This window comes from Sciurus vulgaris (genome assembly GCF_902686455.1).
Source record: "Sciurus vulgaris genome assembly, chromosome: 10".
NCBI classification, from domain to species: domain Eukaryota; kingdom Metazoa; phylum Chordata; class Mammalia; order Rodentia; family Sciuridae; genus Sciurus; species Sciurus vulgaris.
In genome coordinates this window covers 86,160,150-86,187,181 of record NC_136470.1, presented here as the reverse complement: position 1 = coordinate 86,187,181, position 27,032 = coordinate 86,160,150, and the positions used below count along the sequence as shown (strand labels likewise).

Below are 27,032 nucleotides of genomic sequence, written 5' to 3'. Positions count from 1 at the left end.
AGCAGATTTTTTTGTGTCTGGTTTGAGAATCACAATGTGGAAGCTGGCTGATATAGTTATTTGACTATGAATACTTGACCTACTCTATCATCTTACACCTAACTTAATTTTTTTAAAACTTGCATCGGTGTTTGCAGTCGCTGGACTGATGTTTTAACATGATAAAGGTGAAAATCTTCCTGGGAATAATTGTGGCTGCCTTTTGAAGTCACTGAACGAAAGTTCTCTAAGGCTGTCTCTCTCTAGTAGCTTCTAATAAATTTGTTGTTCTGTTCATTAGCTTAGTATGCCAGAAGTATCTTGACATTTGACACTTCTGTTTTGAAACTAATGGTTTATTTATTTAAAATAAGAAGGAGTTTTAAAGAAAAACAATCTGCCCTGGCAACAAAACACAAGGACAATTAATCACTAACACTGGGAATTGAAGTGTAAACAGAAAATGAGATCATGGCTTTGCTATTTTTTTCTGTGCAGATAGCAGTGAACTCACACCAGTCTCCTTATGCAGAATGTGCCCTTCTTCACACAGCTGAAAAGTCACTTCCTTGACCGTCCCAGCTGCTATGTTATTTTGGTTAACTGACTTGTCTAAATAGCTATAAGTTCACCTAACTAATTCTTTTAGGTACAATATTTCTTTTTAAAAAGTGCTTTATTCAAATCCCTGTCTGAAGTGAAGCATGCTAACCCTTTCTTGATGATCCATAGACATTGCTATGGACTTCAAGTATCCTGATACTATGTTCCAAAAAGACTATTGGGGATGTTTTCCCTGCCGGAAATTACTGCCAGACATCATGTCTTTAGAGTTCTTATATCCTCTTTATGTAGTATTTCATTTTTTGTCTTTGAATCAACCAGTAGCTGCAGTTTTCTATTTATTTTTAATATGCTATGAATTAGAAACCACTTGAGTTGCTCTTCTTGGAACTTTATAAAAAGAAGATTAAATAAATAGACAGTGAGGACTTGGGAAAGGGACTCTTCCATGCATAACTGCATGAATCATGTACTCCTATCTTGGTGACCTCGGCTTTGGAGTAATGTGAGTTCCATGAACCTCGTACTTGGAGGTCTTATGTCCTATTCCTAATTCTACCCCTAGACTACTCTATGACCACCCCATCTCTAGCTCTAGCTATCCACCTGTAAGACAGGAGTTTCAACTTGTTGAACTCTAGATTCCCTTCCAAGTGGGATATATTAGCATTCTTACAAATTGTCTTTGTCATATGTTTAATCAACCAAAATGAGCAAGAGCTTCAGCACAGATCGCTGCTGCTTGCTAATGAATTTAAGTTTATTCATGATTTATATCCATGTATTATGGTTTGGATGTGAGGTGTCCCCGAAAGCTCATGTGTGAGACAATGCAGGAAGGTTTGGAAGGAGACATGATTGGGTGATGAGAGCCTTAAGCTAATCAGTGTGTTAATCCTCTGATAGGGATTACTGGGTGGTCACTGAAGGCAGGTATGGTGTGACTGCAGGAGGGTCCCTGGGGAGTTGCCTTTGGGTATACATTCTGTAACTGGAGAGTGAGTCTCTCTGCTTTCTGATCATCATGTGAACTGTTTTCCTCCACCGCACTCTTCTGCCATGATGTTCACCTCACCTCAAGCCAGGAGGAATGGTGGCGGCTATCTGTGGGCTGAGACCTCTGAAACTGGGAGTCCTCCAAGTAAACTTTTCCTCCTCTAATTGTTCTTGTCAGGTCTTTTAGTGTCAGCAGTGAAAAAGCTGATAATACACCATGTAATATAAAACTGATTACCAATGAAGAGTCATGCCTTGAGCATTAATAATTCCAGCCACAGTTACTTCTTTCCTGTAACTCGGCATCCAAGGCAGTGCCTGGAACGTGGATGCTTTCAAATGAAACTGACCAGAGATTATTTAAATTGAATAGAGACCTACTGAGGGTCTGTGATGAATATCTATCTTCCTCATAACTTCTGGGCTTAAGGACTTTTTCATGATGAGAGATAAACACTCAACACCTGCAGAGCCACCCTATTCCAGAGGACAAAGAAGCATGTCCAGGCGAGAGCCATGACAAAACTGAGTCTTATAAACTTGAGAAGCAGAGGAGAAGAACAGTAGCCTAGGGCCATAGGAATTCAATCTGAAACCTAGAATAGAGTCCTGGGATATCCGGGTGGGGAGGGACCTTTAAGAGTTATTTTAATCTCCCTTCTTCTAGAACAAACCAAAGTTCAGAAAGGCAGAGTGATTTGACAAGGGTAAAGAGATAACCTGAGTATTTTCTGATATCAGTTTTGCTTTTGGAACTGTTCTTAGACTGGGGAAAGGAGCCACCAACCCAGAGAGTACATGACAAAAGATACAGACACTTGACCAAACAATTTTTCTGGCTCAAGAGCCTCTTGAAACCTTATCTTGGGTGCATGGATTGTCTCCCAAAGAGGATATGGCTCAGTGACAGCCTTAACCTAAACAGAGGGGTCAATGGCCCTGGTTAATACTTGCATGCCCTGCTATGGATTATAAAGTTCTTCAAAGATCATTTGTCTGTGAGTAGGGATGAAGGATTGAGCCCTGGCTTCTGTTTGGCTTCTCCCATTTCTGAGGTTATCAAGTCAACATGGAGGGAACTTGTCTATTGAAGATGAAAATTTATAACAAAGAGAACCATGTGGCTGAGGACCATAGACACTTTGTTTTTGTATTTTTTTTTTTTTTTTTGTGGGCAACTGCATCCTTGCAGACTATTATTATTGAGGGTAACAGTATGTGGTTGTATGTAGTGAATTTGTTTTCTTTTAGATCCATTTCACAAATATCTAGGCACTAAGTTCTGTCTGAACTATAATGTGGAGGATATCAAAAATTACTTATTTTGTGGCATGAGCTTAATTAGCACATCTCCTGCCTCTGGGAATGTGACATTTAGTAAGAAAAAAAGATAAGTATTCAAATGTGTATATTAGGGTATTGTTGGTAAATAGTAACTGCAATGAAAGATGGGAAGACTCAGGGGCACATGCAAAGCCCTAGGTTTGATCCCCAGCACCCCCAAAACCAAAATCAAACAAAACAACACACACACACACACACACACACACACACACACACACACAGAATTCAGAAAAAGAGAAAGTCCTCAGAGCTGAGGAATAACAGGTGAGTAGTATTTATCAGGGAGGAAGAGTAGGTGGAGGGTTGGAGTGGTGGGGAGAACATCTAGGCAGAGGGACTAGAGAAGCCTTGGGGTATCCATTCTCCCCTACCCCAAGCACCTGGTAGGAGAGGGGTTCTGTTGAAGGTAAGAGCTGGGAAGCAGGTCTCAGGACGAGAAGCCAAGGTCTTTGTTTTCCACAAGTTTTCTGAAACACAAAGTTCCCAGGAAAAACCGAGGCAGGGCAGCAGGAAGTTGGTCACGTGTCTCTGGGAAGATAACTGCAGCTGCTCTCTAGACATGCACGGATTCATCATTTCATACCTGTGTTGACACCTACCAATCAACTCCTCAAATATATAGATAAAGCAGTTCAGGAATGATTGTTTTTATTTTATAGATAAAGAAATTGAAGCCCAGATAATTTAAATGAATTGGGCAAAATGAATGTGAATCCAGTAAGCAATGAATGATCTTGATTGGTAGGTCCAGGTCCCCCGTGGAAGCATCCAGATTCCCTAGAACTCCTTACATATTAGACAAACAAGCTCCCCTACAGTCCAGATGCCTTAGGGTTTGGCTCACCAACATTTGAAAGCTGTACCATAGAGCCTTTCTGAAATCCACTATTGACTCTTGAAGAACATTTCAGACTTAATTTAGGGAGAATGGTGAATAATTTCATTAACAATTTGATCTGGGAGTCGTATGCCCCAGAATTTACTTCCCTGTATGTTTCCAGGTTAGAGTTGGCCTAAAGAGGAATTTGTGTAAGTTTGGAAAGCACATTATTCAGTGGAGCTTGTTTGGACAGATGGAGTTGTGCCAATAAGTTTAAACTTGTCTTCATGTTCCTCTACTCTGCATCTCACACTTCCTTTCAACCACTGGCTCTGATGACCAAGAGTGGTCCATGTCTATCACCAGATACTTGCTTGTGGTTCCACAGAAGCTTCTTTGAGCTAACAGCTTTCAGGGACTTCTTTCCTTGAGTTTCTCATTCAAAGAAATTTGACCCTTTAGATAGATTTGACTTACCAGATTCCCTTGCAGATGCCAACACTTTCACCCATGGCAGAGTCTACACCCATTGGTAACCTTTTCTGTGGTCCTCTACTTCCCACCACCAACGATAACTTCCCCAGCTCTTCCAAGGATTACACAAGTTGTAATGCTCATAAGTATCCATTATCTCATAATAATCACAGACACTTTGTTTTCATGATTGAACTTGGACTGGTAGAGTTATTGGTACCAGAAGAAGGATGCTATAGCAACAAAAAAATTAGAAAATGTGGCCCTGGTTTTGGACTTGGCTAACAAGTGCAAGCTAGAATATAGGTGAGGATCCTGCTATAGAAGATTTGAAAAACAGTGACCTGAGCTCTGTAGTGGTGACACAATTGGCAAATGTGTCTGGGCAACTTAGAAGGTAGACCAAAGTACACAATGAACTTGTGGATTTGACTAAGGAGATCTCTAGAGAGAATACCAAAAGTACAACATGTGCTTCTATCTTGGATGGCAAGGTCTTTGGGAAGAAGTAAGCTGTCAGTGTGTAAGAAGGACCTAGGGGACAGAGAAGGCCCCTAGGCTGGGTTGGAAAATAACAAAACACTTTTAAAAACATGAAGAGATTCAGGGAAATATCACGTCAAATGTGTGACTCTAACAACTGTAGGTTAAGATTTAAAAGATTTAAGCCAGTGCCTTGTACTCTATATTTGCCAAACTAAAAGGCATCTAAGGATTTTAAGGACCTTGACATGCTCAGCAAAGTAGAGAAGTCTATTTTAAAAAGAACACTGAATGTGTGTGTGTGTGTGTGTATGTGTGTATGTGTGCACATGTTTGTGTGTTTGTCTAATAGTAGTCCCAAAAGAGATTTTAAGGGAGACATGTCAGCCTGGACTAGAAATGACTGAGACATTTCAAAATGAGAAGAATTCTCTGGGCCCAAGTATCCTGAAAGGAGCCCTTGCTTACAAACATGACCCATTTCTTGTGGAAAGGGAAGAATGTCTCAGAAGGTAAAGTTAAGAAGACAGAGGCAGAGTCAAGGCAAGAGTCATGAGCCACAGAGAGCAGTGAACTGGGAACCACTCCCAAGAAGCAGAAGAAGGCTCTAAAGAACATTCCTAGTTTCTGGAGAAGGCAATGTGTATGTGGCTGAATTTTAGAATTATTATGGGACAATAAATGTTATGTAACTCCCATTTCTCCCATTTTTCAATGGGAGTTCTACTGTGGTAATATTATATTTGTCTCACCAAGACAAGAAGATATTGAATATGTGGAGGGCAAATAATTTTCCTTTTGGGCTCAGAGGGCTCTAGACCAAGAGGAGCTGTATCAAAGAAGCTACACACTTGGTGTCTCATTTGCTTGTAGACCTGATATAGATCATGAGGTCCCAGACTTCTAGGCTGACCTGCTAATGCAATGCAACTTTTGGAAGAGAGGGCAAAAGTATATTTGGCACGTAAAAAGGAAATGAATTATTTTACCCAGAGAATGTGATGTATTGCAAATATACCCACAATAATCCCTTCCATTACTATACACAGACCCTTTAGCAATGTGACTTTGTAGGAGTGGTATGTGACTTCCAAACTTAGGATTCAGGAGCCTTGTAGTTATCAGTTAAAATTATTTCCTTGTCCAAACTTTAGTCAAGCTTCTGAACTTTTTCCTAGGCTCATCTTCACACTACCTTGTAAAATCCTGTATTAGGAAAGACTCATGATAAATCAGTTTATTAAGAACACCCTTTGGGCCATTGGTTAAAAACCTTTGGGTTCTATCTCTGGTATCAAAAAAAAAAAAAACCCAAAAAACAAAAACCAAAACACCCAATAAAAAACAACACAACAACAGCAACAAAACACAAAAACCCTGATATGTTCAACCCTAGATATCTAACTGGGCTCCTCATCCTCCACTGTCCCCCAGATGATACCTGATTACCCTAGCCTTTCTTCATCAAGGATTGTTTTAGATCAGTTTTTCCAGAATCTCCCTTAATCCTGATGTTTTCTCCTAGTGCTTTTCCCATCACTGCCTTTCTGCTCCTTGCCTATAAAGTCCTATTAACCCATGCTGTATTTGGAACTGAGAGCAACTGCTCTACCAGCACCACCGCAGAATCGCATTGTTGTGTTCCTTATGCTTACCATGTTCTTTAACAAGGATCATTGAATAACTTTTTCTTTAACACTCCTTCACAGGTACCCTGAGGATAGAGTGTGACGAAGTCTTAGGCAGCCTACTATAGAACCAAAGGCTACATAGTGCATAGAAGAACTGTCCAGTTGAGATATCTAGACCAACCAGCTGACATTTGCAAGCAGCCACCAGTGAGTAAGTGAGGCCATCCTGGACCTTTGTGCTTTGATCGAGCTCTCAACAATGATATGGAAGACCCTGGGCAAATACAAAGGAAGGACCATCCCACTAAGGCCAGACCAAACTGCTGATCACAGAATTATAAGCATATGAAATGGATTTTTTTTTTTTTTAAATTACCAAGAGTTGGAGTGGTTTATTGCAGTTACCAATAACTTTCATGGGGGAGTAGGAAAGTGATTTTTGGACAATCAGTAAGAGTGGCATTTGTGAGTAGAATTTACGAGTATCATAATATAGTGGATTCTCAGGGCCTTGAAAGTCACCTAATCTTCATCTTTTTACTACACCCTTACCAAAAATCATACCATCTTATTAATATCAGCTGCAGAGATAAGAAGTTAAGTACCTCCCAGCATAGATCAAGACATTTTGGATTATACTTGCCTTAGAAACTTACCCCTTTGGTCTCAAACCTGAGAATGTAACCCAGGGGAAAATAATCCAAACATGGAAAAAACTTTCATGAACAAAGGTAAAGTAATCAAAAATATATAATAATAGAAAATGAGAAACAATATATATATCCAATTTTAGAGGCATAAATTGGAATTAATTTTGCAAATATCTGGCAGTCATTAACTACCACATTACTAGAGAATTTATGATGATCTAGAAATATTCTCACTAGGTGATTCTTGCTAACTGAAAAACCAATAAAATTGTATATGTTGATAGCATTCATTAAAAGTAAATTGTGGAAGGAATGTAGGCAAACTGTTAACAATGGCTAGTGGATCTGTAGATAATTTTTCTTTTTCCTCTGTTTTCTCACTTAGGCCCAAAGATGCTTCCTCTATCTTCTTCCAAATGGTATAAAATTAGTCAGTGCTGGCCAACAAACCAAAGGAACACAGAAGTGTAACTAACCCAGACTGGAAATTCAGGGTCCCTCATCTTTCGTTATCACCAGAGTCTTTTCTTATCACTCTGTCACCTCCTTTCATTTTTTTCTACCCACTTGGTCCCAACAAAGTTGAAGAACAGGTGGAAACCTTTGCTTTATAAACAATAAAGTTAACAATAAAAATTGTGATAAAACAATCAAGAAACTCAGAATAACTAAAGTCCACATATGGCAATGTATTGCCAGGAGGTCTCACATGAGGGGGCAGTTTTTGTGCTTGTGATCCAAGAGCAAGTGAGTGGATGAGGACAAGTGGGTGGATTATATGTTAGTTAGCTTTTTGCCTCTGTGACAAAATGTCAGATAAAAATAAATTAAAAGAGGAAAGATTTATTTTGGCTCATCATTTCAGACGTTTTGATACAGCCAGTTATTGGTGACAAGTTCTGCTTCTCAAATGTTGAAGTTTGAACATTAGAGAAGCACGCTGAGGCGAGCATAGAGAGCAGGTTTTATTTAAAGGTAGTAATACAGACTTCTCCCTGGAGGGAGACGGGGGCCATAGCTGGTATTCTGGTTCCCCAAGAAGTGAGAGTAAAGTTTCCTTTGTTCTCCTGCTCTCTCCACTTATTTTTCTTCTTCCTGCCTTTGCGATTAGGCCCAGGAGATGCTGGTGGGATGGCCAAAAGGTGGGAAGCAGATGGGCAAGGGGAAGGGCCAAATGGCGTGATCCAAGCAGGTAGCAGCCCAGGGGGCATTAACAACTCCCTGTCTGCAACTTTTTGGGAGGGGTCGTATAGGCAGGAATCTTGGTAATCAAAGGGCTCTGGAGACATTGGCATTCCAGTCTCCCAAGGGTGGTCTCCAACTTCCCAGATCCAAACTGGCCTCCATTTTCTCGATTTGACCCGTCACCTATCTATCCGAACTGCCTTCTTTAATTCTGGCTTCAGTTTCAGTCCATTGTCAGCTGGCTCCATTACTTTGTGTGAGGTGAGGCAGAACGTCATGACGGAATGGTATGGCAGAGCAAAGCTGTCAGCTCATAGGAGCCAGAAGAAGGTGAGCATGAAGAAGGGGTCAGAGAAGATAGGCCCTTCCAGGGCAGGACCCCTGTTACCTACTTCCTCCCACGAGGTTCTACTGCCTACAGTTTCCACTACCTGCTAATAATGCCATCAAATGCAAATCCCTTAATGAATTAACCCATTAATGGGGTCAGCGCCCTTATGATCTAATCATTTCCCCAAATCCCCACCTCTGAACATTGCTGATTTGGGAACCACACTTTCAACACATAAGTATTTGGGGTGTACTTTATATCCAAACCACAGGAAAGAAAGAAGAGTTTCATAGCCTGGAGATCATGACGACTTTGGAAGGCAAAAGAGAAGACAGACAGATAGGCAGACACACACACACACACACACACACACACACACACACACACACACACACACATGCAGAGAGAGACAGAGAGAGAAGAGGACTGATATTGGATACTAAAGAAAGTTTGCAATAATAGCACCACTCTTTTGTTTTACCTTGTTTCCAAGAGGGTTAATGCAACTGTGAATTGCTTTCAGTTGTTAAAGATTTATGTTTCTTAGGTCATAACCCCTGATACTGGATTATGTGGGATTTCATTTTCATATGGTTTGCACATGATCTTCACCAACTATTAGAGATTGGAAAATCACTTACACCCTGTATGTCATAGACAGAATTGCGTCTTCCAAAAGATGTTGAAGTCTAACCCTGGTGTCTCTCAATGTGACCTTTATGCAGTTTCCTTTTGCAGATATCATCAAGCCAAGATGACATCATGTAGAGTCAGGGTGGGCCCTGACCCAGTGACTGGCATCCTTACAAAAAGACAAAAATTGTGTCATAGAAACACATAAAGGGGAAGTCAGTTGTGCAAAGACAGAGGCAGAAATTGGATTTTTGCTGACATGAGCTAAGGAAAGCCAAGGATGGCCCATAACTTGTAGAAAGCCAGAAGAGGCAAGGATGCTCCCCTAGCACCTTCAGAGAGAGCAGGGTCCTGCTGACACCCTGATACCAGAGTTTCAGCCTCCAGAACTGCTTGAGAATAAATTCTTGTTGTTTTAAGACACTTGGATTGTGGTCGTTATGACAGCTTTAAGAAAATAATACACTCTACATAGATTTTCTCATAAAATAGTGAAAATAGTGATATTTGTGTCACAGGACTGTCGTGCATGTGACGTGAGTTAGTCCATGTAAAATGCTGGGGTACAGTTGGCCCTCAGAAAATCAGTATGGAAAGGATTGCTGAGATTCAGTCACAGGGAGGACACACTCTGGGCTCCCAGCTAGTGGGGCCTGGATAACTTCATGTGTATGAAGACGCACTTAGAGACCCAAATTCTTCCTGGACATACTACTTTCTAGATTTCACTTCTTTATTACTAATCTTCCTGAAGTCTTCAGCATTGGAAGGGAACTTAGAGAGACCGCTCAGCCTAACCTCCTCATTTGGCAGATGGCTCTTTAGGTCTGCTTGACTTTTCACACTTTACAAAGTCTCCAATGATGCTGGTGTGGGGTGAGAAAGTCATTAACTTTATTCTATAAGAGAAGACCAGAGTAATGGAAAGGATTTCTGACGGCCTTTGTCCACAGGAATCTCTCTCTTTACTTTCCTTTGCTTGCAATAATTTTTCTAATTGTATGAATGTAGACCAATAGCAGCCTTGGGCACGGGACTCCTGCTTACAAGTGAATACTCTGTATTCTCCAGCTTACCTTCCCCAAAAGTTCATCCAGGGGTGCGAGGGGTTGGGCCAAAGATTGACTGACTCAATCTTGCTATTTGCCAAGTAGCCTCAAATTTCAGTTATAGAGCATAGGTAGGAGTAAATTTAAAGTACCAGATACCAGGCAAGAATCTGGGCCTAGGAAAAAAATGGGGAGCACCTGGTATGTATTGGTTTTTGGCAGGGGGCAGGTATCTGGTATTGAACCCAGGGACACTTAATCACTAAGCCACATCCCCAGCCCATTTTTGCATTTTACTTAGAGACAGCGTTTCATTAAGTTGCTTAGGGCCTTGCTAAATTGCTGAGGCTAGCTTTGAACTTGCGATCCTTCTGCCTCAGCCTCTGGAGCTGCTGGAATTAGAGATGTGTGCCACCACGCTTGACTGTGTGTGGGTTTTTGTGCTAAGTTTCAGAAATCATGTAAGTGAAAGTAACAGAGTTGGCAGATCTAAGACTGCAGCTGAGCTTAGATAAGGGGTGCTGACCACAATCCTGGCCCATGTCATTTGGCCACATGAATAAATAATGACAATAATAATGATGATAACGATACTTATATGATTATATGATACCTCCTTCTTTCCAGCTAATGGAACATTTTCACCTTCTCTACTTTCTTTGCTCTTAATAACAATTATGTAACGAATGCACTTCAAGCAAACATTGTAATTCTGAGCCCAGAGCAGTAATGTGACTTCACCAAGGCCACACAGTCTAGGAGAAAAAACCCAGATAGCTTGACTCCCAGGTCTGGTTCAGAGTTGGAATCAAACTATAGAAGGTCAGAGCTGCAAAGGGCACTCAAAGCCTTCAAATCTATACCATTCCTTTCTTGGTGGAGAAACTGAGACTCATTCAAAGTCACGTGGCCAGCAAGGGCAGAGCCAAGACTAGAGCCCAGTTGTACTCCTCTTCCCAGGAGAGTAAAACTCTTAACCAGAGTAAAAGCCCCCCGAAAGAACTGGGTGAGCCCCTAAGAAGGTATTGTGTACATGCAGAAGCGAGACACCATAAAGAATGAGGGGGCCTGAGAAAGCACTCACAGGTCCCGAGAGTCCAGAAATCCCACTGCAGCCAGGAAAAATGGCCCACTCTCAGGGAGGGCTGGACAGAAAGGGCAGCGGGGCAGGCAGAGAAGAAAGCACTGGCAGGGAGGGGTCCTGCCCAGCGCCTGGGAAGCGGGCATCCCGCAGGTGGGAAACCAGTGGTGCCCACCGTCTCAGCAGGAGCAGGGGTACAGCTGGGCTGGGCGGGAAGAGTCTGGGAACTGGAATTGGGAAGGAGGGCCAAGGAGGATTTACACTCCCTTCCCTTGTGAATGGCTCAGACTCCTCCATCCCACCCATTCTGGGGCTTTGGAGCCTCTCATTCACATGCAAATCCCTTCAGCGACTCTGAGGCTGGGCCCCAAACTGTTCAGGACAGGAAAATAGCTCCAGGACAGGAAGGAACAAAGGGTTGCTGTGTTCTTCTGCAGCAGAGGCTGCCTGGCTCAAGGTATGTCACAGTCAGGACTCTGGTGGAAGCATGGTAAGGCCAGTGCTGGGCCACAGAAGGGAACTGCCATGGGTAGGGTGGCACCCTGCTGCACTTTTGTTGCACAGAAATTCTCAAGGGACACTGCAGTAGGGACCAAAGGACCCTGGGTACTGATCACAGCTCTGCCACTCATTTGTCACTTCCACCTCCCCAGACAGTAGTATGCTAGAGCTGGGAGCTCCAAAATTAGAAGAGCTGCCAACTTTGAGGGGATTTTACTATTCTTAAAACTTACACTTAAATCAATTGTATTAGAAACAAAGAAATTCTATGAAAACTCATCAGTTCCTGATTATTTTACTGTTGCTCCTTGATCCACGCTCTTGAAGTTATTAATGTGTTTGGTATCTGGATGGTGAATGGTGTGCCAAGGTACACAGTACACCTTTTCCCCTCCCCTGCTCCCCGACCTGCCCCCAGTGAGGCTGCTAATCATTTCTAGTATACACATCACTGTCTCCAGGCATGGTTTTCTCAGATATAAAAGGTGGGTATGAATGCTGTCCTCCAAGAGCCAGGAGGTCAAAGGAGACTTTGGGGGCGGAAGCAGCTTGTGAAGTCAATCATTACCCTGCAGCCTTTTGCAGAACACCATTCCCAGCCTCCCTCCCTGCCGCCCACCTGTGTCTGTTGGTCTTCTACCTTCACACTATCCCTCCAGCTGAACTGCCATCCTGGTGTCCTTCAGACACATCAGGCTCTTTCCCACCTGAGGGCCTCTGCACTGCCTGGCCTCTCTGTTGGAATGCTTTTCCCCCAGAAAGCTTATGACCGATCTCCTCCCCTTCTTCAAGTCTGGACTCAAATGTCACCCTCAGTGAAGCCTAGCCTGTTCACCATGTTTAAATCATAAAGCCCCCCTGAGCCTGTGCAGATCCTCTTTATCTGCTCTGCTTCATTTCTTTGCCTGTCGACTTCGTAATCACTGCATAATTCACCTGCGAGTTACATTTGGTGTGTATTGCCTGTTCACCTCATTGCAGTGTGAACTCCATACTGCCGGGATTCTGTCCTAATTGCTGTCGGACTCTATGCCTTAATAAGTTGCAGGTACTCAATAAATACATGTTGAGTAAACCATAATCTTTCCTACCCTACCTTTTCTGCTCCATAGGAAAAGTAAATTCAAGCTCTGTTCTGTACCTGGATGTTTCCAAGAGTGTCCCCTGTGAACACGAACACACCCATGTGCCCCCACAGCACTCCTCACACACTGGTCTGCACTCACTTGCACTTCCTGACCCAGCATGGGCCCCCTTCCTTCTGTTTTGCAGCCCCCAAGATCCTGTGCTGTTCGCACTTCCTGCATAAAATGAGCTTTTTTCACACTTTTCTGAAGCTCATTTTCACCTCCCGATTCCTCGGAATCAGCTGGAATTGGTGTTTGGGACCTAGTGTCTTTGGAGGGAAGAATCCTGCTGAGGACTACAATTGAAATTCATGAGAAATGTTCATCTATTTCTCATTTCCTTGTGGGGCCAAGGCCTTCTGTCCACTCCCAGAGAATTAGCAGAACTGCTGCAGTAGCTGGGGTCAGTGCAGACTGAAGGTCGGGGGCATGTTCTAAGTAAACAGAGTACTGCACAGAATTAGGAGCCGGGTCAGAGGATTTATCTCTCAACTACACAGCAGGATGTAGACGGAAGGATAAGGCCTGGGGAAAGGGACGAGGGACTGGGGGGTCACCAACCAGCAGAACTGGAAGGGCTTAGAGGGGTTGCTTAATCCATAATCTAATTCCCTCATGGGGGAAACTGAGGCCCAGCATGGATCTGTGACGTGCTTAAGGTCTCCGCAGGAGACAGTGACTGAATTCTAGGCCAGAGTCTTTGGTTTCACACACAGTATGCCTTTTCCTGTCCTTCCCCAGGATTGTACTTGCTACTGGAGAAAACAAGACATGGGCCTTGAACTCATGGGGCTGGCAGTCCAGTGGGGTTGACCTTGAGCTCATCCTTTGAACTTCTGTACCACAAACAGATAAATAGAGTGCTTTCCCATTCTTTGTAGCTCAGACTCCATTCCTTATTATTTTTGTAAAATGCTTTTCTCTCAAAGTCGGGATAAAAGAAAGTCCTTTAACAAAATTTAGACATCATAGGGACCCTTAAGAACCCTCAAAGTCCTTTCGTAAACATTACTAAGTCACTATGGCAGGCAGTGTTGTCTGAGAAAGAATTCATGACCAGGAAACATAGCAAGATCCTTTCGAAAATACAACCTGCTTGAGTAGGACACAGGGAGGCAGCACTGTGACTCGGGAGTAAGAGCACCAGGGGTGGAGACCTGGCTTTTCTGTAGAAAATTGGACAGATCCATGTGCACCTCCGTTTCTGTTAAGCATGGTAATCCCTGCCTTTCCTATTCCATGAGAATCAAATGAAGTAACAGACTAGAAACTGCCATAAAACTTGTGAGGCTACACGGTAAACACACAGGACAAATAAACAGCCTCCTGTGTTCTAGTCATCCTTCCACAGAGCACTTCCAGGAATCGATTGAAGCACCGAATGCCAAGAGCACGGTCGTATGTGGCTAGTTGATGGGAGAGTTGGTGTACAGGGGAAAGCTGATGTTCGTCAAGCCTCTGGGGAGGCCAGGCAGGCACTCCATTGCTCACACCGCCACCATCACCGCTGGTACAATTACATTTATTGAGCTAACAGCATATGTGTCGGGCACATGTGGTTCAGGCACTTACATAATTTGGCATTCACAATAAGCCCATGAGTAGGGAGTCATGATTATCCCCATTTTACAGATGCGGAAAGGGAATGAGAGGGAGGAGAAGCATCGGCTGCAGTGAGAGGCGGAGGTAGGACCTGTCTCTGGTTCTGTCTCTAAATCCTGTGCCCAAACCCTGGAGCACCACTGTCTTCCACAGTACTGAGTCCACATGTCCATCATTTTATGTAAGCCTCTCATAATCTACAAGGAACACACTGTATCCAACTTTTCTTCTACTGATGACAAAGCCCATGTTCAGGGAGATGTAGAAGCTTGGCCAAAGGGGACTCACTTCTTAATAGCCGAGGCAGAATTTTGTCCTTAGGGGTCTTTAAGCCTTGTCACGAAATCTGTGTTAGCATTTCCCAGTCAGCTTGATTGCAAACTCAGTGCACTTCCACAGACTTCTATACCTTTCTAAATCTATTTGTCCTCTTCACGTTCCTGATCTCCATTTCTGGGAAAGTAGCCACTCTGCTGACCTGACCTAACCTGAGTTTGAAACCTCTGATTCCTCCTTTCCCTCGTCTGTGCACGGCCAGTCCCTGTGACATTTACCTGCATGGATCGCTCTCTGCCTGGGCTTCCACAGTGCCCCCAAGGCTCCTGCGGTTCCTTGAAACATTTGTTTTGTTCAGTGGAGCCTCATTCAATCTATTCAATATCCACCCCAAAATGACCTCTTTCAGTGACTCCAGTTTCTTTTGGCTTTACTCTGCTTAACTCTCCTTACCAATTCTTCCAGATCAAACTTCCCCCTGATTGTGTCACCTCCCTGCATCCTGTCCCATGCCCCCAAATGTTTTGTAACTTCTAATTGGAGCTCCTAAACTGAAATGTCAAAAGAGGCCAGGCACAGAGCACAAAGGAGGGAAACAGGCTGCTCTGTGCTCTTCAGAGAGAAACACGCTACACATTAAATACACTGTGATATTTTCTCAGAGAATTATCTTCACGGAATTTTCCTGAAACATGTTGTCCTCAATTGCTTTTACCTTTTCTGCTTTTTGTAAAGACATTGGGGGAAAATGTTTAATGTTCTTCACTGCATGAGAAGCAATGGTCAGGAGAGAGGTGAGGATTAGCTTTAGCCCGCTGGAGCTGTCCAGAGTGGGGGAGCCCAGCTGGACCAGGGCTGCATCTATCTGGTCCAGCTGTGTTGGCATACAGGATGTCACCAGAGTTGCCAGATCAGCTAATGAAATTTGGAGATGTGGAATTTTGTGTGAGATCAGAAATTTTATGTTGACATTAATTCATTGTGTTGCTGTTGTTATTGTTTTTTTTTTTCAAAACTTAAAACCAGGCAATTCTAGGTTGATGAATAATATACATCTACAGGATTAATTCAACCTGTTGACCATATGTTTGTGACTTTGGGTTTGCATGCTGAGACCTGCATTTACCAACTATTTCTTAGTTTCTCCTCAGATGATCTTTCTGGGCTTGTACCTCCCTAAACCATGCCAAAGCTGACTGTTCTCTGTCTCATTCCATCCTTTTCACCCTCCATGCCATGGTGGCTCTGCTAAGACATCCCATGTAAGGAATGACACTGTTGACTTCCTATTTATCCTTCAGGACTTAGTAGAAGCATCAATTATTTCTGAAGTCTTTCCTGACCACACAGAAATGACCACTCCTAAACGTCTATGTTGTCTTATGCCCCTTATGCTGTTTTGTTTGACTTTATCCATTACATGGTTATCTCATTACCTACTATGAAACTGAATTCCCAGAGGACAGGGCTACCTTACTTATCCTTGTGGGGCCAGTTTGGGTACAGTGTGCAGCACGGGATAGGTTTGCAACAGAATGTTTGATTTCACGATAGAAAATGAAAAGTTTTCAGAGTGATACAATCAAAGTGATGGTCAAGAATCCTCTGGAGCGTGGACTAATGCAGATACCTTGTAGACTTTGGGGAGCTATTGCAATACTGGGTAAGAAGAATAAGAATTGGAACAAGAGCTAAATAAGAGTGGAAAGGATGGGAGAAATGTTGACTATACTAAGGACAGCCTAATAGGAGAACAGTGGCATTGCATCATAAGAGCATGTAAAGATGCCAACTGAATTTACAGACAAAGAGGGAGAAGGGAAGGGAGGGAGAGTGGCGGGCGAGGGGGGCGGGTAAAGACAAAACCAGGTGTTCCAGTCTCCTTTTTCAATGAACAGATGCCATGAAGTGAACTTGAAAATGAGATGTGTAAATCTGCTGTTCTCTGGGGGCTCTGCTTTCTAAAAATTATGCCTCTTTCTGTAACTGGTACCCTGTGGCTCCTTTCTAAGTCAACTACTTCATCTGGTGGTCAAACCAAAAGAACTGTAGTTTGTTCCATTTCTGAGAAAATAATGTCCCTTCTGGGCATGCTAAAAGATAATGCTCTACATACTTAAGGGATTTTTAAGCCTACATTTGACTATAGTCAGTGTTTGCCTTATATTACAACTTAAAATCTTAATCATTCACAAGATGGCAATCCACTAATAAATTCATTAATTTACTTAAAAAGAAAAGACTGAGCATCTTAAGATGCAAATTATGCTCCAAGAATAATGTTGGCCATGAACTGCCCTTCCCAGGGCTTTGAACAAGATGATGATGGAGTTAGACCTTGATTTCTAAGGTCTTAGATGCATAGAATATCAGGGTTAGATGGACCTTAGACACCATCTGGCCCAACTCCTTGTATTTGACAGAGGAGGAAAGAGTCCCATCCGGAAGTAATCACTTGCTACTGTCAGTTAGTACCGAGCGACTAGCAGAGCCTAGGCCTCCGACCCCTAGGCCAGCGCCTGTCCTCTGCCCTTCGCCTGTAGCATCAGCCAGCCATGATTCATATGCCTCAGCTCTGCACTTCAGAAATCCACAACCGAAGTCACATTCCAAGGAAGCAGATGCTGCTGTGCAGATGTGCATGTGCCTTGAAGACCAAGGGCCGCGGGAAACCAGGCGGGGAAGGAATTTTCATAAGTGTGAGTATCCAGTCCACAGCCTTGGACTGGGATCCTGGTCTCATTCAAGCTACCGTTGTGCCGTCAGCAGTTCTGCCATCGCCTCTGTGATGGGCCTGGGTGGGAGGGCAGATTCTGGGCTTGGACTAGTCTGGAAAGGGTACCTACAAGCTAGAAGATCCTTTAAAGTCACTCCTCAGCTGCCAGGGGAATTCAGTCATGGAGTAAAAAACCTCAAAACAGGGGCTCTTATCCTGCCAAAGTGAAATCAGTGATATTTAAAATGCCTTTTAAAGCACAGTGGTGGTATGATATGTTTACAAGTCTCAAATAACATGCCACCAAGACATCTTCAGCAGATGCTAAGCTTCAACTGGAGTGTTAACAGCCATGGTACTTGGAGAACTGACTGCAGTAAGTATGGTATTACCATTTTCTGGGATTATCCTACCTAGGATAAAGAGGGTTTGGTGGGTTCATCTGAGAAATTCTGGCAAGGAGAATTGGAATTTGAATTCTATAATTTAAGGTACCTTGGGGATCATCTCACCTACCTTCTCATTGACAGATGATGTAAAGGAGTTTTGGAGAGGGGTGTTGACTTTTATCCTGGAATCAAATGGCATGCTTACTTAGGCTGTCATTCAGATGGAAAGAAACCACCTTCTCTCTCATTCAAAACCAGAAAAAAGAGCTAGCGTCTAGGGATGGGGAGGAAATTAGAAAAGGTGAATGGGTTTCACTATGTGTGTAAGATTTCTGGATTAAGAGTTCAGAGGTGGAGGGCTACAGTCTTTTTCATTCAATGAGAATTTGACCAGAGCAAAAAAACTCAAGCCACAGGTCTCAAGGTGCTGCAGAGCAGTGACCAAGAAGGATGAGCAGGCCGAGTGAGCTTCAGGGTCACCTTCAACCCAGGCAACTCCACTTCTGTCTCTTTTCCATATTGGGCCTAATTGGAGAATGTATTGGAAGAACACATTCATGAGGCAGAAAAAATTTTAAAACAACAAGCTGGGAGTAGATGTGCGTTCAGAAGGCCCCTGCAGCCTGACATTCTGTGAGCTTTTAATTCTTGAGGGAAATTGTTCAGGTGTGTGTGAACGAGGATGCAGGGTCCTGTCTCCCTGTGAGCACGGTTGTCAGCTGAGGAGGATGCAGCTTCCTACAAAGGGAGATCGGCTGAACCCTTGCAGGGAGGATAGTGCCATGCAGAGAGGGTATTCAGGTAGCATCAACTATAGAAGCTCCCTCCTCAAATTAGTCAATTTCCCCAAAGGAATTAGACAAATGCATCAGATTCAGAGATGCAAGATCTGTAGGGCACTTCAGGTAGCAGCTTAATTCACAAGTTGCCTCAAATAGACTGCTTCTTTGCAATGCCAAGAGATCATATTGTCTAGGCTCATCTCTCTTTGTAAGGAACCAGATCTTTTGCATCCTGATAAGGCCACAGTCTCTAGCACAGGCCATCCAAAAAAGGGTGGCACCCCATATGGCAGTGTTCTAGGATATTGACAATGTCTGGAGACAGTTTTGGTTGTCACAACTGGAGCGGGGTTGTCCCTGGCATCTAACAAATAAAATCTAGGGATGGTGCTAAAAATCCTACAATACCCTTGGCAACTTTCCTGGGCAAAGAATTCTCCAGCTCAAAATATCAGTAGTGCTGAGATTGAGAAACCCGGACACGGAGCATCAAAGGGCTATTTCATGTGGACTGAGCATATTTAGTGGCAACACTCCACATATAAAGTGACTGGAAGGGGGCTGGGGCCACAGCACCTCTTAGTAGGTCTTTCCCTCCTGTGCCCTTGGAAACACGTGCAGTTTCCTAGGACTTGGTGGAGCATGGCTTGTGGACTCTTTGGTGTGGCCAAAAGAGCATATGATTCAAAGCCAAAAGACGGGGGATGGGACCTGCACCTGCCATCCACCAGCAGTATAATGTTACCAGAGTTACCGAACTTTCCTGGATTTGTTTCTTTGCTGTGAAATGGGAGGGTAATTACTATCTTACAGATTGTCAGAAGGTTGGAATGAGATGATAAATGCAAAAGCATCTTATAAACTCACTACTTTGCTGTGGAAAAAAACATTTTGGCTAATATAAGGCTAACTCTTGCTGAATGATTGGTTGTGGGAAAATAAGACTACAAAAATACTGAAAACACATAAGGTCCACTCTAAAGTTATTTGATGAGAACCTCTCTCAAAAGCCAGGGAGTATGTGGAAAGTGGTTTCCTGAGTCTGCACACCTTTTTGAAGTAGGTTCAACTTTAATAAGCTTGATTTCTAGAACACTGATCCTTCTCAGTGAGAACACTGAGAACATCTCACTCATGGCATTTTTGTGTGTGGGTGTGAGTCCTCTCTAGATTCTAGGAAATATTGCTGTATGTTATATCCTCTTTAGCTCTCCCCAAAGACATTTTTAAAATACTCTTTGATAGTGACTCCCCTCCCTTGCCCATGCCCTTGGTGATGAGATGCCAACTCCTCAGCCTGACATCAAGGCCCTTCAGAATCACACCCTAACCCTCCCTTCCAGCACTGCCTCCTCCTGCAGGCTATAGCATACCCTGCACTTCCCAAATGCTCATTATTTGGGGGAATTGGGCAATACTTTTTAATACTTTAGCTTTGGGCACAATTATGGCTGTGTTTCTGTCTGACTGCTGCTTCCTCTGGGGTTTCTGCTCCTTTTGCCTTGGAATGTTGGGTGGGAACTAGTGAAAACATTACAGACGAGAGAACAGATCTGTGTTTGTGTGTGTGTGTGTGTGCACGTGTGCGTGTGTGTGTGCGTGTGTGTGTGCATGTGTGCGTGTGTGTGTGTGTGTGTGTGTGTGTGTGTAGGGGATCAAACCCAGGGCCTTGGGTTTGCTAGGTAAGTGCTCTACCACTGAGCTACACTCCCAGCCCTGAGAATAGAAAAAAATGGTAATAAAAAGAATGGAGGAACTTTAGATTATGTAGAGGGAAATGAGAGGGAGGTGGGTATGAAAGATGGTGGAATGAGACAGACATCATTACCCTATGTATGTGTATGATTACACGTATGGTATGAATCTACATTGTGCACAACCATAGAAATGAAATGATGTATCCCATTTGTGTACAATGAATCAAAATGCAGTCTATAAAAAATAAAAAAATAAAAAATAATAAAAAAGACATTGTGTGACCAGCCCACATAACAGCAGTTCCAGTTTTCCTTATGGTCTTTTCTAGTTCTACCTACTCAACTTGAACTTGGCACACCACCCCTGGCCTTCATTGACCACATTTCCACCTGGTGTGGCTCTCTCCCTAGTTGCAACCCTGTGAGGGTAGGGACAGTGTCTAATCCACCTTGACTTCTTTAACTCCTAGAAGAGAGCCCCACCTAGTAAGGGGAACACATTGGCAGTCTCACCTTCACGTAGTCGTATTCACAAAGGTAGGAGGATTCCAAGTTGAAATGCATGAAGTAAAGCTTGATCCGAAACCCCTCTGGGACGGTGATATTCCAAGTCACCTCTGAGTCACTGGGATAGGAGTCTGGATATCCAGGTGACTGGATCTGGCCAAACATGTCATTCAGCTCCACAGTGTGGGCCGAAGACTTCAACAGGGAGAAGCACAGAGCGTGACAGAGAAGGAGCCACCTGAAAGACACGAATGTGGTTCTACTTACCTTCCTGAATGCAGGGCTCCAGCATTAAACGGAATCAGCACCTGGGAGACCAATTTCTCAGTGTATTCCTGCTGTACTGGCTTTTCCCTATGGGCCTACCTGGACTGTAACATGGAAGCAAGGAACTTGATTTTTAAGGCTGCTTCTAGTTTTGCTCCTCTGAAAGTTCGATAAGAGTATTAAACTTTTTCAGAAAGTACTGTATTATTATACCATTGAAAAGGTAACTTTCATAATTAGTTAAAAGTTGGTCTCGTTTCTTCAGTTCAGCTTCTTTTAAGAATCATAAATTGTTTATGTATTTTTCTAAAAAAAATAAGTAATAGTAACATGGTAATATTGGGATGAGATTTACACTCAGTGGTGAAATCTGAAGACCTTAAACCAACTGAATATGTAGAAGTGTTGCATTACAAAATCAGTCACTACATGCAAAATCTTGAATAAAATTGGAATAAGCAAAGGAGTTTTCTTGGTAAGGTTCTAATATAAGGGTGAAAAGCCTATAATGCATTTCTGTAGGAATTCGGTGTAACTATTTCAGAAAAGCAGGAAGGGAAACTCAGTAAAACTCACAGAACAGGCCAAGTGTGGACGATGCAATAAAGAGGTAGAATAACCAGGGCTGGCCGAAGCCCAATGGTCAATGGGTGTCCAAAGATGTTGAATGGTCACTGCCACCAAGGCCCAGGGACTTTGAATTCAAACAACCAAACATGACTCGACAGTGTCTCTTCTCACAGGTTCCTGCTCCCATTTCTGATTTCTTTTAGTGGCATCCCCATCCACCCTCAGCCGGAAAGACTGCCATTCCTGCTGCTTTTTATGGCACATGTAATCGTCACCAAGTCTTTTTGACTCTTCTGCCTGTTTGGAAACCTGTCTCTCTTCATCTCCAGGCAACCACTTAATTTAAACCCTCTTATCTGGACTATTTCTATAGCACCCTCACTGGTTTTCCTATACCCGTATACCATTCAGCAATCTTCTGCCAGAGCTGGTTTCCTCTAACACGAATGCCACCAGCTGCTGCACTGTGTCTGCAGGTAAAAACCTGTCCCAGGTGGCTGATGAGGCCCTTTTGGGTCTGGTGCTGAACTGCCCGTCCAGCCCTCTCTCAGTGCCAGCCGTGCCATCCATTTCCATGTGCCCCATGGCACATTCCCTGCTCACTGCTCATCTGCTGATGTCCCATTTGTCCTTCCTGGGCTGTGAATGATCTCTCCTTCACTCCAGATTCCACAGCCCCCTATGGGAGCAGCTGCCGCACTGCGTGTCAGGGGAACAGCCTGTGAAGCTGAAGGTACTTGGGTTCAGTTCCCAATTCTCCCACTTATGGTTGTGAAAACGTGGGCAACTAGTTTCTCTGAGCTCTAGTTTCCACATATATAAGCAGGGATCATGAGCCCTACTTGACAGGGTTCATATGAGCATTAGGGATCACATAGGTAAAAGATCTAGTGTAGAGTCTGCTGTATTGTAGATTATGAATGAAAGAAGGAAGGAAGGAAGGAGAGAGAGACTGACTGAGACTGACAGACCAGTCTAAGATTCTAAAAAGTCAATGCTGAGAAACTATGCCAGCATTTTTGGATTAACGGTTCCGTCTTTGCTAATCAGGAAGTTGTTTCCTGGCCAGAACTCCCTGCCATGTATTCAGAAGTATATGTGCATATATGCATACAGATGAATTTTTGAGTGTATAAACACAGCAAGATAACTACATGCATAGATTATCTGACTCTTTCATGTAGTCCGTACATAAAAGATAAATAGATCAGTATAAAAAGGTCTGCAAGGATAGACACCAAGGTGTTAATAGTGGTTGTCCATGAATTGGAAATAAGAGTGTTTAGTTTTGTGCATGCAGAATATTCACGTTGGTCTGGAAGGATCATATGCTTGTTTTTCAATAAAAAGAAAATAAAGTAATCTAATTTTTTTCCAAGGCTCTTTCAAAAGCAGCATGTGGGATGCTATTAAGAAAACAAAATATTTTAATCCAATAGCCACTGTCAATATTTTTTCCTTACACCAATCTGTGAAGGAAGGTCCTCAGAGGCAGTGAGCAGGGAAGGCATAGGTCCAAGTTCTGCAGTGAATTAGGAAAGCTGAGTCCAGAAATTCCAATGCACAGGGCTCAGGCATCCTCATTTTTAAGTGAGCAAGGGTGCTGTCACTAACAGAGTTGGGAGTTCAGGCTCATCCGTGCTGAGGAGGGGAGAGTAGATCAACTTGAGGCCCAGCCTTTATTTATCCTACCCATTTTAAGGAAGTGGTGGAGAGTTTGCGTTTGTTTTCTCCTGGTGATAACAATGGCTTCCCACAGGCCTGCTGTCCTCGGAAGCTTTGGAACATATTGGTTAAGTATCCAGTCCTAGGCAAACATTACTTCTGATTACTCCATCATGCTGCTTCCCCCAAAGCAGGTGTTAGGCATGAGCTTTGGCTCCCAAACTGGACTTTCCCGCAATAGCGACGCCGGATTACGTAAGGCTGAAAGGTCAACTTTCTCCACGTCTGCTTTTTTCCAGACCACATTGAGGAGACTCTCAGACTCCTCAGGCCAAATCTGTCAAAGGCTGGCCAGTGATCCTTCCATCTATCCTAGAGACCCGGTGCCATGTGTGGTAGGCCATTGGTCAGCGGGGGAGGAAGGCCTCGTTGGCGTTCAACACAGTTTCAAACGTATGAAGCGAATATCTCGTTTCACATAACGGGCCTGAGCATATGCTTGCTTGCTTGCTTTAGGGGCTATAAATCGAAGAATCTAAGTGGCAGATTTCATTCCCCATCACACCCTCTGAATGGTTTTGGCTTCTTATACACCAGGCACCAGCTGTACAATTCCTGACACCTGTTATCTATCCTGCAGCTCATCAAAGAGTTTAGCTACATTTGCTTGAAATGTCAAAAGTAATATCCAGAGCTGGGATTTCATGGGATCCACCACAGGAGCAGGCCTTTGGGGTGTGTGACGATGCCTCGGGCAACTGTGGTGGAGCAATGGGGGCACTTTCTAGCCTCTCTGCTCACTCCTCTCACTTCACCCTACACAGCACCAGGCCTCCCTTTTTAAGTTGAAGAGTTGGAAGGGACTGTTTAGCTCCTTATGCTCCACCCTCATTTGACAGGTGATGAAAAGGATACCCCAAGAGATGTCACAGCATGCCCAAGACCATATGGTGAACTCACTTCAACGAAGAAGGGAGTAACAAAAGCTCATAGAAGAAGTTGGGTCCATGCCCATATCATGCCCAGGCAGCTGGCCAAAGCAATTAACCCTTTGAAAAATAATTTAAAAATCCATGGCTTTGGGGAAATTTAAAAAATACTAATGCCTGAGCCCCTCTCCCAGGAGCTTCTGGTTTAATTGGCTTGGGCCAAAGTCTGGGCATGGGCATTTAAAAGCACCACAGGTCATTCTAATGTGCACAGGAGTGACAGTCTAGTGGAACACACACAAAAAATGCTGTCCTGAGAGTCCACAGAAGATCCAAGTTTGAGTCTGGGCCTTTTCAAGATTATCAGCGTGGCTTTGGGCAAGTTGTTTAACTGCTTTTATTCTCATTCATCCATAAATCCTTTGTCATTCCAAATTTGAAGACTAGGTGACACAATGCCCATGAAACTGCTCTTCAACCTCTGAAATGCTGTGTGCAGGTGATGCAAGACCATTTCCAGACTTTTCTAGTGAAGCACTTTCCTAGTAACTGCTTTGCTATTCAGCAATTGAGTTCAATTCAACAAATATTTACTGAATGCCTAGCAGGAAACAGACATCATGTTAGGTGCTAGTCCTACAAAGATGCAAACACTGATCTCCTAGCTTGCCACTGAAGTTGGCATTTAAATAAGGAGGTACTCCAAAGACAATAGGAGATATCTCTCCAAAGCACAGAACAGAACAAAGGAGGAGATGTGCACTCTGGGGGATGGAAATCAGAGAAAGGCAAGCGATATTTGAATGGGATCAAACCATCAGATCTTTTAGGTGGAAAATAAAGAGGAGGGTTTCTCCAGGTTGAGGGACAAGCACATGTAAAGACAGGTTTGTCACTCAGTCCTGTATTTTGGTGTAGCTGGGGCATTAGAGGTAGGGGGGATTCATTTCCTTAGCAGGTGATCAGTTCAAAGTAGATGGGCATAAATGTATTTTTTTTTTTTTTTTAGGGGAAGGAAAAATGAAGTTTGGTGGCAGGTTTAAAACAACAATAGATTTAAAAAGAATGAAATGTTTGAATTAACATTAAGGATTTGATTGGGATTCAGAGAGTTACCAAGCCTAAACCCCCCATTAGTTGGGGCTCAGCAAAGTTGCTAGGTGACTTTGCAGAAGAGAAACAGTCTCCAATTTAGACGAAAATTAAAGGGAAAAAAGCTGTGTAGGAACGTATATGTACAGGGTTATTCTGTTTTTCCTTCTTCACACTTTTGCTTCTAGAAGCATTAACACTTATAAGTAGCAAAACTAATCAGAGTGTGGTTGGTTTTCAGACCCATAGAAAAACCTTGTGAGGAATGTCTGGTAAGGAGCATCAAGTAAGATGAGGAATAAGAAATATTGAAGAGCTTCAAACCAATAGAATTTAAAGTTTAAAGTCCTAGGCTTCAGAATGCCAAATGATCCTTAAAAAAGAAAAAAAATTGTGATATCCCTTTAAGAGTCATTTGGTGCAATTCGTAGCCTGATTCATGTCACCAGCTGCCTCTGATTTCAGTGAGAAATGCAGAAATTTATAGGGAACTGTAAAATGGGGACAGGTTTTGAGTTTTCTAAATTGAGGTTTAACTGGAAAACTTCTGAAGGTCTAGGAAACCACAGAGCTGGGCTGTGGGAAGCTGGTTTCTTTTCCGGTCAGGACAAATAAACCTACAAACACATATCTAACTCTCAGAGTGTTGGGAGAGAGAACTCAGTGCTCTTTGCAGAGGAGGAAAAGGAAAAATCAGCCTTGTGGGCAACAGGAGGAGGTCACATTGGCCAGTAGGCAGCACCCTGCGCTGGCAGAGGGAGAAATCCGAGCTTCAGCAGCGCCCGCCAGAGCAGGGCTCACCAACTCCAGCTTTCCAGGGGCACGTCTCCAGAGCCCAGGGGAGGCACCGCGTCCAGCCTCCCTTCAGAGCACAGCAGATGGGGACCCCTGCCCCGGCCACCCACAGGACATGCAGGTGAGTCTGCCCAGAGACAGGACAGACCCTCCGGGCCACTTGACACTTGGTTCCCTTCCCAAAGGGCGCAGTGCCCTCTTCTGCCCTGGCACTCACCTCATTCTCCTGCCTTGCACGCTCCTGGCTGCCTGGCCTTGGTCCCCTCTGCCCGACTTGTCTGTGAGATCGTCCCCGGTGTGGTGTCGGCGATGTCTTATCTTTGTTCTGAGGTCCCTGTGTGTCTCTGGAATTGGCTGGCATTCTCCATTCAGGTCACGCCTTCCCCTGCCTGCAACGGATCCCCTCTCCCCCTCTCCCTCCGGCTTTTCCTCTCTGCTCTCTCTCTTTGCTCTGACTGCTCTTATGCACTCGAATCTGTCTTCTTCTTTAAAGATCTGCTCTGCCAGTCCCCTCCTTTATCCTGTGCAGCTGACTCCAGCATTGGAGAGAAAACAACTGAGAGCTCAGATAGGTATTCCAACCCCCACCCTGCCCGTGTGTGTGTGTGTGTGTGTGTGTGTGTGTGTGTGTGTGTGTGTTGTGTGTGCGTGTGTGTGTGGAGGAGGGCGGGAGAGGGACAAAGTCTAATTTCTTTTCAGCCTCCCATGCCTGATGTCTAAATGTTTTTTGCTCTTCTTCAGGACATCAGCAAAGGAACATTAATGACAAAAAGAGCCAACTAAGAAGGCAGTTCTAGCATCTACACTAGGAAGAAAAAAGTGTTGCAGATGCCAGATTCTCAGGCTGTCTGGAAAGGACCACAGGTCTTCCTGTGAACAGAGCCCCCGGCAGAGAGC

The 27,032-nt window shown here is 43.7% G+C and overlaps 1 protein-coding gene across 3 annotated transcripts in view; it reads right to left on the bottom strand.

Annotated features, from left to right (window-relative positions):
• The window catches only part of MASP1 (MBL associated serine protease 1), a 67,801-nt gene extending 41,186 nt beyond the window's left edge, over positions 1 to 26,615 (bottom strand). For 2 of the 3 annotated variants that reach the window (XM_079101469.1, XM_079101468.1), the window contains exons 1-2: positions 26,353 to 26,615; positions 20,824 to 21,055 (exon numbers count right to left, since the gene is read on the bottom strand). In XM_079101469.1, the coding sequence (XP_078957595.1) occupies positions 20,824 to 21,055; positions 26,353 to 26,357 (237 nt within the window). In that variant the 5' untranslated portion in view covers positions 26,358 to 26,615. The remainder of the gene's footprint in view (positions 1 to 20,823; positions 21,056 to 26,352) is intronic. The other variant, XM_079101470.1, reaches the window with a different exon arrangement.
• Positions 26,616 to 27,032: the final 417 nt, after the last annotated feature.